Source organism: Sinocyclocheilus grahami, unplaced genomic scaffold (genome assembly GCF_001515645.1).
Source record: "Sinocyclocheilus grahami isolate Dianchi unplaced genomic scaffold, SAMN03320097.WGS_v1.1 scaffold11.1, whole genome shotgun sequence".
Lineage (NCBI taxonomy): Eukaryota > Metazoa > Chordata > Actinopteri > Cypriniformes > Cyprinidae > Sinocyclocheilus > Sinocyclocheilus grahami.
In genome coordinates, this window is record NW_015505190.1 from 654783 (window position 1) to 671340 (window position 16558).

Genomic DNA, 16558 nt, shown 5'->3' on the forward strand with positions numbered 1-16558 from the left:
TTCAAATTGATGCGATTTTAACATAAAACAAATGACGCGCACATACAGGAGCGGGGGAGACTGATTACTATCATATGAACATTAACATCAGCTCAACATCCTTTATGTGGATGAGTAGATCCCATGAGTGAAGGACAGAGATAGAGATGAGCCAATCCATCAATCCATTCACCCTCCTAAGAGGATTTCCCATAATTATTCCATATTAGAAAAGACTTACACTGTCTGGGGAGAGAGAGAGAGAGAGAGAGAGAGAGAGCGAGAGAGAGTGAGAGAGCAGGTGTGGATAGAAGGATGGAGGTTTGAGTATAATAGGATATAAAGCCCTGCTCTCTGACAGACAGTAAGTGGATTGTTCTGGTGGTAGGTGATTAAAACTGCACTAGGAACGGCCCCGTCGTAATGGTTTAGAAATATAAAATAAAGTTTCTCTCGTCCGTCGCGAGAGCAGCTGTCTAAAAGCATCTCTGAAAGACTGAGAGCTGGAGCCAACGGACTCGCGCTTTTGTCCTGGGAAGGAGGCGGAGCTGGTGACCGAACGATCGAGCACAGCCTACCAAACAGCGCGCTGGTGGTGTGTGTGTGTGTGTGTGAGAGAGAGAGAGCGGTGGATATGGCCAAAGAGAGCGAATAAAACTCGCCCGAGCACTTGTTCGTCAGACAATTGTAAGTGTGAAACATCCTGCTGCCGCGCATCAACAAAAGAGAATATTAGTTTTACAATCACGGAGCCTCGTTGCCTCCAGAGTTTCTCCAACGCTACGGGAGGACACGCTTCTCTCTTTCCCGCATTTAAACTCCTACCATCCATCTGCCTGCATCCATTTCTGCTCCGTCCGCAGAGAACCATCAGCGGTGGTCTCGTATCGGACTATTGGATTTGGGTTGACGCCATGGGGACAGAGGGAGGGGGTCTTCGCCATGGATTCTGACTTTTTAAACACTTAATACAAACATATAGATTGCGAAACCCCGTGTTTAAGTAGTTTTACGCTTTAGGTCGCATCTCTTCCTGCCCTTCTTCACCGAACGGGATGGTTCCGGCGCAGCGTCGCGTGGGGTGAGAAGATCTTGCAAGACTGGGAAGAAAAGCGAGAGATCGAAGGATTATGGCACTCTTCGCGCTCTGTCTCTTTATTCTGACGCTCACCTGCACGAACTTTGACCTGGTGACTGCAGGCAGGCACGCGGTACACTGGAACAGTTCAAATATTCTGTAAGTAAATTCTGTACGGCCTACTTTATTAGAAATTACATTTAAATAAATTTTTAAAAAATGCCTGAAAAATAGACCCCCCCCCCAATATAAACCAAAATGTCGCATGTAATTATCTAATCTGAAACCAGTTTAGACGTTTACATTAATCGGGATTCCCTTATGGGGCAGGTGCACCAGTAGTCCAGGACAGGAGCTTTTTTGAGATGTGCCATGCTTGTGTGTATTGTGCATGCATGACTATAATCAATGCAGGTGTTTGTTTTGGTAATATGCATTTCTTAAGTAGGAATGATAGATTTCCTAGATGTCTTGATCTTGAAAACAACCACATGTAGGTTAGGTAGATGTTTGCTGAATAGGGTTAATGCTTTGTAGTCCTCATCTGTGGACTTTTTGTCAATGTAGTAAAAAATAAAATAAAGCAGAGTTTTATGCCTCAAGCCCCAGCTGTAATGTCAAAGTCAGCCAAAACCATATTATTGATCACTGAAAACTCTACATACTGATGTGACAAAGAGAGACTTCTGCTCCAAATATGAGTCTTGTACAGTTTCATATCTGCTGTATGTTGTAGAAATTTGGTCAGGTTTGTGCTTTTGTCCTCACAGAACCTCTCTCTCTCTCTCTCTCCTCGTGTGTCTCTTTCCATCACTTCTCCGTTCTCTCGCACTCCTGCATGTTTCTATCAGGGAGTCTCCGTCTGTTTCTACCCCTCTGCTTTTTCGTTCTCCTCCCTCTTTCAGCATCACACATGGAGCCCAGTCTAGTCCCCTGTTTCATTTCATTCCATCTGCTGTAATTAGCAGCACTTTTTCAAAATGACCTCAATATGCCTGCATTGTGACACCATTCAATCTCAGCATCTCTAACTGTCACACACACACACTCGGTCTCTCTTTCTCTCACACACATACACACTTCATTTTTTTACTTCATATTAGAATGGATGAGGTGGTTAGGTCACGGTTAGGTATGTCAGCTCTGACTTAACGGTAAATTAGAGCAACAGCGGGGATGTAAATGAGTGTGTTGATGTATCAGTTTGTTATCTGGCTCTACTGGTTGTAAAACCTATGAAATAATGCAGGAATTGACCTAGTTTACAGGTACTGTTCACACTAATAAGTAGCTTGGGGCAGAATACAAATTTGGCCTAAATCAAAATCAAATTAAAAATATAAACCAGCAGCAGCCCACCTGCCTGAGAGCCTCTTATTTATTGGTACTCCTATCTCAATCTCAATCACTCACACATTCTTGACACATTTTACGGCAGTTGTCTGTGATTATATGAAAATCTGAAGCTTGTTTTTAAGCTGGCACAGTATGGTTTTTACAGCCATTGGACACCCCCTAGATATGAGCATTTTTCCCCTCTTTGAGTTTCACCCCAATGCAGTTTGCATACCCCACGTTCCATATCTGTATATACAAATATTATCAATTAAATTTTACTTATAGGGCTTTATAATCATCATGCTTTGCGCCATGTCGAACATGGCCGTGTGACTGACTACAAATTTTGGCGTTCCTATAAATTGATTGATTTTATCCCAGTACAGCCATGCAAATGCAAACATTTACAGTTTGATTAGTGATAAAGACTGATAATTTTGCCATACAATAGTGGTTCTCAACCACGCAGAGGTGTGTGTCCCAAAACCATCATTAGTTAACTATAATTGTTAGTTCCATTGAATTGTATTGGCAACGACGGAACTTGCGACCAGTTATTTTTGGGAAATGCACCCCAGGTCGGGACCTACTAGGGGGCCTCAACAAACTTTCAAGACGGTCGAAGGATGATTGTAATTGAATAAATTATTCAAATTAATATATTATTACTAATACAATTAATATTATTATATAGTTAAAATAAAATAAATCTGATTATGTCTTTGTGGCCAACATCATACAGTGTGAACATTAGCTTTAACGTTAATCACACGTATTTATGCAAAAGCTAAATTTACTGACATTTTTTTTGCATGTTTTGCACTGAAGTTTGAGGAAAACGCATGGTAAACTGTCCAAATACTACAGTCTTATTGGTAAGTAGAATAAACCAACATACAAAGGGCATTTTACACACACTGGTTTCGCGTGGGCCTCCTTATTCAATTCAATTCAATTCAAGTTTATTTGTATAACGCTTTTCACGATACAAATCGTTGCAAAGCAACTTTACAGCAAATTAAGTTAATACAATATTTAGTAGTAGCCTACCAGTGGTGACTGTCAGTTAATGTACATATCGCAGAAATGTACGGGAAAATCAATTAAAGACGTAATCAAACAGACGATGAACACTATTAACAGCAATTATTATATGATGCAATCAAACTTATAGCAAAATGTGGTAGTTCTGTATGTTGTTTCAGGGTTGGCATCATCTGAGGTCCTCTGAGGGTTTGGCATCATCTCTTCTCAGGTGTTCTGGATCCAGACTGAAGCTTGTGTAAACCCTAGTTACGCAAAAACAGAGAAACAAATAGAGACTTAATTAGCGTAGCTGCTGTTCCAACAAAGCAAAATTGATTTGTTTAACCCAAGCTAAAGAATAATAATGTGCATTTGATCAGATATAACTGCAGAACAAGAGTATGAGATGCATTATTTGAATGCTTGGCCAAAGAGATGTGTCTTTAATCTAGATTTAAACAGAGAGAGAGTGTCTGAACCCCGAACGGTATCAGGAAGGCTATTCCAGAGTTTGGGAGCCAAATGCGAAAAAACTCTACCTCAGGACAACCACCTAGCAGTGCATTACAATAGTCCAGTCTAGAGGTCATGAATGCATGAACTAGCTTTTCTGCACCAGAAACAGGTGACATGTTTCATAACTTGGCAATGTTTCTAAGTTCTAATGTTTCTTTTGCCTTGGTGTTTAACGCTACAGGATTATATCTGTGCCGCCATGTGCTTTTCCATTCACTCCGGGGTGCTCACTGTGCAGAGAAATGAAAAGTGCTTCTTCCACCCAGTTTCAACGTACTGAGAAAGCTGCCTAACTGCATTAGCATCGGTAGCAGCACGGGGCGGATATGCAACGTGATAAAACCAAATTAAACTGGCTTATTTCCATGGATTAAGTTTAATAAGACTTCTACAGCAAATGCCATTACACACTTTCGGCCCACTGCACATTAGAAAGTATGGACATTAACCCCATTTTACTACAAGCTACAGTGTTCTCCCATTATTTCTACAAGAAGTGTTCCAAGAAGTGTGTACTTTGTTTTGTAAAAAAAAAAAAAAGTGTGGGGGGAAATTAGCCTGTGAGCTAGCATTATCTGTGTGTATGTGTGTGTGTAGACATCCCTCTCTCTCCATAACTGCTCTGCAACACTGATGACACCCTGTTACCTCAGCTTGGCCTAGTTATACAGCACAGAGAAAGAGAGCGAGAGCTGATATTTAAGCATTGTATTGCTGAAAGTCGCGATGCTATACGTACACTTATTCTCATGGGTCAGAGTCTAAATGTAGCACAGCATGCTAATAGCGGTAATAGCTGTGGTAACTGTGCTGAATTTGGGTCTACAGCCAAAGCTGCACAGTCACTCATTCTCTGGGTAGTGTTTTGACTCGGGGGGTGTGATACGGCACACGTGTGTGAGTGTTCTACAACTAAACGTCTTTGTTTTTGAGCTGAGCACGTTTGGTGTAAACAGTAAGAGAGGTGCCGCAGGCGATGAGGTAAAAAACGAAAACAAAGCAACCAGACCACTGCCTCCTCATTCATCTTCTAAGAGAGTTATAGCTGAGTGTACCTTCAGCTTGCACACATACACACACTGACAATTACTGAGCGCGGAGTGGGCAGTGATCCTAACGGCCCTACACTCTTGCTCCAGTGATGCGCATCCCAGAAAAAATACAGAACCCTCTCAGACGCATAATTGAGAAACAGGGTTGAATAAATACATACGAACCACCGGTTTTCCTGGGCAAACAAACATTTCTGCTGACGAAAGGATAGATTCTGTTTTCACATTCTCTGTGAATGCTTCATTATAGTCACATTAGGGAACTCTGTGGTATGTAATGGAGAAAAAAAACACTGTAAACACATATGTAATATTTGTAGAGGTGAAGTGAGTGTGGACTCCAGGGGGGAACAGCTCCGCTCTGTTAAAGCGCAATTACAGAACGAGAGTCGAAAACACGAACTGAAGACTGCTGAAAAGCATTGAAACTACAAATCTGTGTTGGGTTAAACTGTGGGAGCTATAAAATATTGTTCTTGTGGTAACATCAAACTTAACTGGTGTGCAAAACTGGTTCAGCTGAATCGACCTGAGCACATTGGGTTTCATGAATGACATTTAAAGGTTTAATCAGCTAACGTAGCTGCATGTTTTTCCTTTTTGAAGTGCTTTACAGTGCTGTTAGGAATTATATAAGATCAGTTTGTGAATTGTACAATATATTTGGTGTCAGGGTGGGGGCAGGGGGTTGTGTAAGCGTTGACATTTTAAAAATAATTTCTATTTAATTTTTAGGGCACAATCTGACAAGCTTTGTTGAGCATAAACCAAATGATCTTTTGGTGCCATTTAAAGACTTTTTAAAGGTGCATTCAGTAGCTCTTTAGCTAGCATTAGCATCAGTGTTTATGTACAATAACTATTGGTACCACAATTGTGGTAGATGCTATACTGCCGTCTATCAACGTGGTGTTTTACTAACTAATGAGTACCAAGAATTTTTGTTACGAAATCTTTCCACCATGTTTGCCGTAATGATGTTTACACTTGTTTTTGTGTTTGTCCTTCTTTCTGTCTTCTACCTTTAGACAGTTTTTACTTTGGCCATTCTGATTCTCCTGTTGTCTCTGCTGGTAAAGTACAATAATACATGATTGTCTAATTTTCACATTTCGCATAATCAAACAACACTACATTGTTGTGAATCTACAGAATGAGTACAAAGAGAATTATAGCAGTATGTTCAGTAAAACACAGCAGCGCATGTTATTTCTATAAGGACTGTATATAATTAAAACACTTTTAATAGAAAACAATTATCAGTACAGTCTTGATCTCGTGAGTGTTCACCATTCAGATGACTAAAACACAATTCATGTCTTAAATGTATAAAACTTTTAAGTTAGCACCAAACTACAGAATGCAACTTTAAGGTCTTCATGATGTCTTGTTTATATACAAATATAATTTTTATGTTTTGTCAGTGTTCCATCTGATAATGTTCCTAATGGAAAGTACTTGAGCAAACAACTGTTTCTATGGTTACCACTTCAGGGCAGGTGAACGTGATTTTTGTTTATGAGAATCTATTTAGGATACTGCTAAGTGAAATTTATGGTCTAGCGTGTAAACTTTTGACATACTGAAATGTTTGAAAATATTTTTTAAGGATATGTACAAGGAATATATACGTGGCGCTTTTTGTTTCACTTCCTTCATAGTTCAAGTGGGGTCAGAAATGTTTCAGAAATTGCACACTGCATAAGAGGCTAATAATCGCACATTTGAAAGATTTATAGTACTGACTTTTCCCTTTCTTTTTAGTTAGACTGTTAGTTACAGTAAATTTTGACCTTATGAGTTTGTTACCTCCTATGCATGAAAATTTCATGTGATTGTGTGCTCAACCTGCACTTTGATGACTTTAAAATATATTATAATAATTTATCATATAATATTTTATGTAATAAAATAATACACCACTGTTCAAAAGATGGTAGGATTGTTTGAATTTTTTGTAAAGCTTTGAAAGATTGCTCTCCAAGTCTGCAATTTTTTGATCAAAAACACAGTAAAACCGTACATTTTATATGATTACAATTTAAAATAGCAGTCTTTTATTTTAATATATTTTAAAATGTAATTTATTCCTGTGAATTTTCAGCAGCATTTCCTTTACTCACACAATAATGCTATATTTTTTCAGGATTCTTTTGATGAATAGAATTTTCAAAGGCACAACATTTAAATAGACATATAAAATGGTAAATGCTTTTACTGTCAATTTTGATCAATTAATGTGTCCTTGCTGAATTAAAATTAGTTTCTTTCCAAAAATAATTTATAAAAGAAAAAAAAATCTTACTGACCCCACACCTTTAAACGGTAGTTAATGTGCACATATAGTCTGAATTACAGTATAGCCAATTATTGGATGCGCAGGTCATTGCATACCTAGTGTGTGAGTGTATTTGTGTGCATGCACGAAAAAACACAGGTGTGTCCAGGTGTTGTGCAGATGGCTCCCACACATACAGGTTGGTTCAAGTGAGGTGAGCTGGCTTCACGCTGTGCATGGGGTAAATCTTTGAGATAAGCAGCTACCTTGCTTATTTCCTGTATTGCCATTAGCAATGCATAAACAAAGGATTTGATTGACAGGTGGATGTAAAGACTGAACAGCAAAGCCCATAAATCAGATAACGGTCTGTGGTTTGCATATGCAAATTGCTCGGTGCATATTCATGAGTAAACGGAGAGATCTATCTAAGTGACAGAGAAGACCTGGTTCTCGTTCATCAACTTTGCGTTATCATTGAGTTGAAGCTGTTCTGCGCTCATGTGTGCCTGAGCTTTATGATGTTAGTATCTAAGTGAAGAGCAGCAGTCTTAATTAATAATGCCAGTTCAACTGAGGCTGATGAATGAGGCAGTTGTGCATATCCACATCCACTTATCACGCCAATCACTTCTGTTTATTTATTCTTCGTCATGGTGAGGGGTTGCAATGAATGCAGGCGATGCCATGTAAGAGGATGTTCCACACTCTTTCTTTTCTATAGTGGCGCCTTTACTTAGTCATTCATGATCACACTATTTATTCATTTAATGTTTTTAATACCCTTCTCACCTTCTGAGGCTCAGCTTCCCTTCATTTCATTCAACACCTCTTTTTAATTCTTATTATGAATACCATCTCTTTATTTATTAATAATTTCCAAACAGTGTCACACTCTCTAAGAGCATGATGGAAGCAGTGATCCCAGCAGTCTCGGCACACTGTAATAATCCAATAAATAATAGTTGCGCTTATGAGCTTTTTGTAGTTAGTTTCATCACGTATGGATGGATGCACTGATACATATTTTAAAATTATGGCAGATACATATTGTTCATAATTATGTTCATGTAATGGCCAATAACCAATAAATGGTCAGTACAGTATTACAATTCTGTACAATTCTGTTTAAATAAATAAAATCAAAACAAAAATAAATTATGCTATTAAAGGTACAATATGTAAGTTTTCACCGCTAGAGGGCGTGTATTCAAAACAAACAAAGGTGTAGTTTGATGACGCCGTGACTGAGTGTGGAATCATGGGAGTTGTCATCTTCATCCCCACAGCCGACGCAATCCGACGGGACTCAGGCAGAAATCATATTCATGGATGAGCTAATGTATTAAAGATTTATTAACCTCTTAGTATGAAGCAGAGTGAGGCGGAAAGGCCGCTGAAGCAGTTGCTAATGAGAGACAAGAGTGACACACGGCTCGAAAGCAGCGGATCTTTTATTATCCCACACTTTAGCGCTTCCGCTCCTTCCGGTCGTGCGTATGTGGGGTAAAGCAGTGCTGTTTTATCATACTAGATATGTTTGAAAGTTCTGTTATAATGCTATTCTGTGCGGTCGTAACCTGTCTAATAAAACGCACAACATATTAAAGTGTCTTTGGTGTTTCCATGTTTTCTACAAAACAAAAGAAATCGAGGGTGTATGACGTCATTAGCAGGAGACACAATGACACTATAAACACGGTCCGTGTCACTATTAAAATTGCTTATTTCTCTGGATTTAAACATTCTTCGAAACATTTGGGATAATGTAAGTACACAAGTCAGCAAAATATATAACACTGTTCTAGAGGTTTTTGGATATTTCAATAAAAAAAACTTACATATTGTGCCTTTAAAGGGGTCATATGATGTTGCTAAAAAGAACATTATTTTGTGTATTTGGTGTAATGAAATGTGTTTATGCGGTTTAAAGTTCAAAAAACACATTATTTTCCACATACTGTACATTATTGTTTCTCCTCTATGCCCCGCCTTTCTGAAACGTGTCGATTTTTACAAAGCTCATCGCTCTGAAAAGCGAGGTGTTCTCTTATTGGTCAGCTATCCAGTGCGTTGTGATTGGCCGAATACCTCAAGTGTACTTTACAGATCTTCTTTATGCACCAAGAGCTTGTAACACTTCAAAGAGAAAGGAAAAATTGAAATCGCATCATATGACCCCTTTAAGTAAATTAAGGCATAAAAACATAACATATGTAAAATAGAGATTTATTTTGAGATTTTCTAATGATTACATTTAACAGTGTTAATAAACTTAAATAGAGGTGAACGGAAACTACAACAAATATATTTTTTGCGTACTCACTTGCCCCACTAAAAAAAGAAATAAATCCACTACAGTGTTTCTGTCTTTCCACAAGAGGGAAAATATTGATTATGTTGGTCAGAAAGATGTCAAATTTGCGGCAACTCCCTCAGCTTTTGTATTAGAAACACTCACACAGCAGTGTTAATATGTAATTTAATATAGGAAAACACAAAGTATAGTGTTATAAATGTACACAACAAATCAAAAAAGCCAATATGTATATATATATATATATATATATATAAAACATTGCTAGATTTACAATGTTAATAACTGTGGAAACACATCATCACAGTCTGTGGAAAGGGTCTGTTTTGCTGATTTGTTAAGGGTTGATGATTTCCCAGCATGCTGTGTGGAATTAACTAATTATTTTTTTGTAGTCCATAGTTGAACAAACAAGGTTGTGTGAGGTACTTTGGTCGAATGCTGAGAAAATGAAAATCTCTGTGACATTTTGAGTTTTCTCAACTTTCCACTTTTGACAGTGCAGCAGTAGGAGGGGGTCTGATTTGTACTTTGGGGAGGATGTTAATGCAGATGGAAATTATGTGTATTTCGGGCCGCTTCTAGTCTCCAATTATTCACTTAAAAATCAGGCCAGATTTGACACACCTTTCATTACTACAACTCATGATGATGAAATGAACAGCACCGGTTCTCACCTCACACTGCTGTGTTTTATTATAAACAAATGATTTACATAGAAACACCATCTCTGTGGTCTCGTCATCACTCTTTTTGTAGAATGGCCATGATTCAGTCCTCATCCAAAAGTTGCTTTTATTAATTTCATGATTTATGGTTGTGTTACTAATCTGTACCACCTCAAACTTCCTCCAGAGTAGAACAGTGTTCACGTCTCCACTTTTACAAGGCAAATTTCCCTCAGTACACCTTGAGAAAAACAGCTTAAACCAGCCTAAACTGGTCTCCATGTTGAAGTTGAGATAGTTTAGCTGGTTGGCCAACTGACAAATCCCAAAACCCTTTTAAAACCAGCCAATAATTATCTTAGACTAGTTTTTTTTTCAGCAGGGAAAGACGTTGAATTCTCTTCAGATCACACACGCAGACATAAGCGTGCATATACACACTAATGGATGAGCTTGTATGGTTGTGTGTGTGGTCCCTCGGAGTGTATGTGTGTGGTCTTTTTATCTCCCTGTGTGTTTGTCCTTTGAAGGAGGGGAAGTGAGCAGTGTAAATGTCTGTGATTTGAACAAGAAGAGCCGTGACTCCCGCTCATTTAAATCCAGCAGGCTGATGGAGGTGAATCGTTCAATGGAAGAGTCATCTCATCGTAATGAATAGAAAAAAAGAACATTCAGAGTCTTTCATTCTGTCTGTCGTGATTCTCCTGTTACTCTGCTAGTTTGAGCTCTGGCACACAGAACAACAGCTATCTAACCCACAGACAGGCTTCAAAGCCTCCAAACACACACACACGCATTTAGTGAAACGCTGCCTGAGACTCGAGTACACGGTGATATACAGACACATGACAGCAGGTTATATTCTCGTTGGAGTGTGTTCTGTAAAATTGGATGGTTTGGAGGCTTTCTGCCCTCTATTCACATCAACAAAAGACAACTGGCTCATGTGATCCATTTGAACACACACAGACGCACACAAGCACACAAGTAGGAGATCGAGTAGCACTAATCCAGACAGACAAGCTAATTCGGAAAGTATCGTATATGCAAATGTAAACGTGAAGAGGGTAAAAAGCAGAAGCTTTCAAGCAGGTTATAATCACACTTACTGCTGCTTTGTGTTAGTTTAGTGTGACTGCCGCATGATCAGGGTTTTTAACAGTGGTTAAATGACATTTTCATTAAGTTTCTTGTCAAGGTAAAGGGTGGCAGAGGTTTAGGCCTGCATTAACAGTGCTTAAAGATGAATTTGTTTTAAGATGTTAAAATACTTCCTTGCAGTTTAATATGCAGAGACAACTATAAGTTGGTTGATTCCCACAAAAAAAGTGTAAACGCTGTGGCTCTCTGAGGCTTTTTCAAAACATTGCTCTGTTTGTTTTGAGAATCCGACCAGGCTGGCATAGCAACTCTGGCTCAGCTGAATTTGGGGGCGTGGCTATATGTTTAGCTGACCAATAGCAGATGGAAGAAGTGTTTAGGAAACCAGTTTGAAAACAGTCATTGGCTGAATAGCGTACTAGTACTGCTATGCTTTGTCTTTAAGACATGTTTTAACACAGTGATATAGCTACTTTCAAAATATTTTTATCAGGTAAAAATGTGCTAAATTAAATGGTTATTTAGTTTAATATGTTTGAATCAAATTACAGTAACTTAAGAATATTTTTTCAGAGTCTGTTTACATAGAAATAGCTTCTTATGGTTATCTACTGCCAAGAATGAGTATGCAACACTAATTCTCATTTAAGAAAAAAAAAAATACTTTTTTTTTGTGTCAACTGCTTCCCATGACACAGTTTTCCCATATTCCCCTTTGCAGTAAGTTTTAATTGAGAATTTGGAGCTCTTGCTCTTTATATGTGTGTGTGTGTGTGTGTGTGTGTGTGTGTGTGTGTGTATGTAGAATGGGGTTTTTAATGGGGATTTTTGGCCATTAAAGCCATCATTAGCCGGGCCACGAATGCGCCCTGTTCACCATAATCATGAACATGATTAGAGAATTAGCGAGAGTTGGAGAGAGAGTGCTTGTGTGTGTGCGTGTGCACATCTTGGATGTTAATGTAGAGATTTTAAATGGACAAGCTAAATTATGACCTTGTATAATGGCCTTTTTTATCAGCCAATGTCAGACTGTGCTTCAGGAATGGGTCTCTATGTCACACTGATGAGTGTGTTTGTGTGTATGCGTTATTGTGTCTAATTCATGTACTTTTTCTGTGAATGGCAACGTTGGGGTTTTTAATGGGGATTTTTGGCCATTAAAGCCATCATTATTGATGAATGCCACGAATGCGCCCTGTTCACCATAATCATGAACATGATTAGAGAATTAGCGAGAGTTGGAGAGAGTGTGTGTGTGTGTGTGTGTGTGTGTGTGTTTGAGTGCTTGTGTGTGTGCGTGTGCACATCTTGGATGTTAATGTAGAGATTTTAAATGGACAAGCTAAATTATGACCTTGTATAATGGCCTTTTTTATCAGCCAATGTCAGACTGTGCTTCAGGAATGGGTCTCTATGTCACACTGATGAGTGTGTTTGTGTGTATGCGTTATTGTGTCTAATTCATGTACTTTTTCTGTGAATGGCAACGTTTTTTGAGGACTGTCAGTCGATTGAAAGTTTTAATCTAATTATTTACATAATATGTAAATTAAGAAATCAAATTAGTTGCAATTTCATACCAGCAAGTCTGGATACCGATATTTGCTGATAAAAGCCCTGAAATAAAGATATCAGATGTTAAATTATTATATTTTAAATGTATCAACGTCTGTTGATATTTTATATTTAATTGTGCATGCATTTCCCTGTTTTTACACTTCGATTACCTTTAATATCTAATGCTCACTTAAATTTAATCTTTAAAAACAAGAATTTAATAACATTGTTAAATGTAATATTTAGCTAATCTAAAAATGAATATTCCCTTTTCATTATGAATTTCTCCATTTTCTATAAGCATTTAAAATGAGTGTTTTTAGTGTTGTATTTTTCATTAACTTAGACTAGTTTTAACATTGGCCATTTGTAGGTTTTCGGCCATAAGATAGAAATACAGAAAATAATCTTAATATCAGCACATCTCTGCTTAAAGTCAGTATATTTTTTAGTTTGCTTCATTTCAGTGATGTGCGTTGTCTCTAAGCAGCTAACTATGGATTCACAGAAACATGAAGATGGTAATTAATAAAACTAAAATAACAGCTTAAATTGACAGCCCTTTTTTCCCAAAATCTGTCTCATTCCATTTAAATCAATTTATCCTAAAGCATTCTCTGACTGCCCCCCTTTTCTGTGACACTCAGAAACTCCTCCTCCATGAACATGTAATCTACATAATACAGAATGTACAACTGATTCTGTGAAATAAAATAGTTTCTGTGAATGCCATCAGAAATGTATGTGTGTGTGTGTGTGTGTGTGTGTGTGTGTGTGTGTGCGTTTTTGTGACAAATGAGGACATCAGTTTGTATAATGACAAAGGTATGACATAGGTATTACAAGGAGAAGGTGACTTTTCAGGACATTACCCCATGTCCCCACTTTTCAAAACGCTTATAAATCACACAGAATGGAGTGTATTGAAAATCTGAAATAGCACAAAGTCTCCTGTAAGGGGTAGGTTTAGGGGTAGGGTTGGTAAAGGGCAATAGAATATACGGTCTGTACAGTATAAAAACCATTACGCCTATGGGATGTCCCCACTTTTCACAAATGTAAACCTGTGTGTGTGTGTGTGTGTGTCTGTCTGTCTACAAAAGTCTTTACTTCTAAATCCTCTCTTGCCTGTACGTGGTTGCACAGAATATCAATGGCCTACTGCAGGTCCCACTGTCTGAGTGTGTGTGTGTGTGCACGCGTGCGTGCGTGCGTGTGTGTGGAAGTGCAGTTGCTAGCATTGCAGGCTTATGGTAATAAATGCATTTTCACAGCAGTTAACAGAATTCTGTGTCACATCCCGGGAGAAAGACAGAGAAAGGAAAGGAGATGTCTAAAAAAGAAGGATTGAGCAGAACACAGGTAGGTATTTATAAAGGGAAAGATGGAGGAGGAGCAGAGAGAGAAAGCAGGGAGCTCTTTTCTTCCTTCACTCTGGGTTTCACTTACACATGTGCGCACACACATACATTAAACACACGCTCTCACACTAATGCAGACTCTTGTTGCAATGAACCAAAGCAAGAGATCTCACAAACAACTTTTGTGTGAGGTGTAAAACATTCTGATGAACATAAGTTTAAGTACTGTATCAGTTTTATCTGTCCAAAAATTAGTTTGCCTTCACAGAAGGATCTTTGTGTATATGTCTAAAGTTTCACTACCCTAGTAATAAAATTGTATGCCATATTTTATTTAAAATACATTTATTTCATACTCTGTACTTTAAATCCACTAACATATTTTTGACATAACACTTACGACTTACTGATATAAAATTATAACTAAACTCTATTTGGAGTATTTCTTTATTGCACAATGCACATTTCTTACTATTATGCCTAAATTGTGTTTTAATGTCACTATTGATGAGGAATGTATAATCTTTGAATTATATCGGTCTTTAAATGCAAGATATTTAAAGTGTACCTGAAGCATACTTGCAATAGTTCCACTTTAGCACAATTAAATATACTTCAGTATATCTTAAGTTGGACTTCAGCACTATTTCTGCACAATTAAAGTGCATTAAGCACAAAATTAGTTGCTCCATTTTCCAGACTTTAAGCATACCAGTTTAGTATACTAAAAGTACAATTGCAGGGTATTTTTTATTAAGCACATAAATATGTAAATGTATTTGTAGTATAGTGTAGCACAATTTAAATGTATTTCAAATACATTTTAGTATTTTTTTTCACTAGGGTGTTCATCTGAATATTTTATTTTTGACTGTATGTGTGTTTGTGTACTATGTGTTGATGTATGTGAGTTCACATGTGTTTGTCAGTGACACACGAAGGTGTAAAGAGTTATTGTAATAATTGTACTTCATTGCTATATGGAGGAATTTGTACTTTTACTGTAATACTTTTAATTTCTAAGGATTTTTTACTCCTTACAAGTTTGGTTAAAGTATGGCAATTGTGTCCAAATTAAATTTAAAGTCAAATATCTAGCCAAAAGCATAATTGGATGAAGTGAAAAATTAACTTTTTTCATAGCTGTTGAAATTGACTAAGAAACCTCACCCCCCACCCCCCCTCTCATTTAAGTAAGTTTGATGCACAAACTTGTGCAAAGCAGCCTGTTTAATTACAGTTGTCTCAATGTTCTAACTTTGAAAGGCTCTAGGACATACCAGATGTTTAACTAAAAAGAAAAAAAAACCTTACTTGAAATTGTTAAACTCTAAATTCTGCAGCTGATTTATAGTTGTTTGACACAATATAAATGACTTTATTAAAATTATTTTGTTTATGCTTGTCCAATGCACTCTTAGTGACATGCACACCAAACAATTTCATATTGAAATTAATTATTATTCTTAAAACTTTAACTTGTTCTAGTTGCTCAGTAAGACGTAATATAACCTGTTTTTATTTTTTAAAACAAAAGATTTACATCATAACGACCAGTTACTTATGTACTTTGTAGTCTGAAGTTGTACAGAAAATTGTCAAAAGTACTTTTTCCTTCAAAGTATATGTACTTTGTGTACTAAAATTCAGTTTCATTAATAACTCTCCATTGACAATATAATCTCCAGTACAAAGTACAATAATACTATAGTAAAGAAATACAATAGCTCTGGTAAATTACACCCATTTTTCACTAATATGAACATACGCAAACTCACATATCCAACACAACAGCACACTCCGTAACTGTATAAATCTCAGCCTATCCCTACAGTCGAAAATAAAATTTACATAGAAATAGTAAATCTATAGACACATACGCACAGACACTTCTGTGAAGGTAAACTCATTTAAAAGTTGAATATATAGTTTCCTCAGTATTGCAGTTGTCACAGGTCTGAGGAGATATTTCTAACAGCTGTCATGAGTTAAATATAATTGAGAGAGGGAGAGGAGAGAAGAGGCTCGGGAGAGGGTTCATTAGAGAAGGGGGAGTGGAGAAAGAGAGAGGATGGAGAGATAAAGGAGAGATGGGAGAAAGGAGGGAAAACAGAGATGGGTAGAAAGAAATGGATAGAGGGATGGCATGTTGTTGCAGTGAGATCGGGTCTTATCTGAGGCTCAAAATGACAGCAAGCTGACAACACTCTGCAGCGCTGTGACACGAACAGACTTTTCACACACACACACACACACACACACACACACACACACAGAGCAACAA

The 16558-nt window shown here is 37.5% G+C and overlaps 1 protein-coding gene across 1 annotated transcript in view; it reads left to right on the forward strand.

Moving 5' to 3' along the window:
- Window positions 1–612: 612 nt before the first annotated feature.
- LOC107596147 (ephrin-A3-like) overlaps window positions 613–16558 on the forward strand; it is a 52663-nt gene continuing 36717 nt past the window's right edge. The window contains exon 1 of the mRNA XM_016286816.1: window positions 613–1216. Coding sequence (XP_016142302.1) covers window positions 1110–1216 — 107 coding nt within the window. The 5' untranslated portion in view covers window positions 613–1109. The remainder of the gene's footprint in view (window positions 1217–16558) is intronic.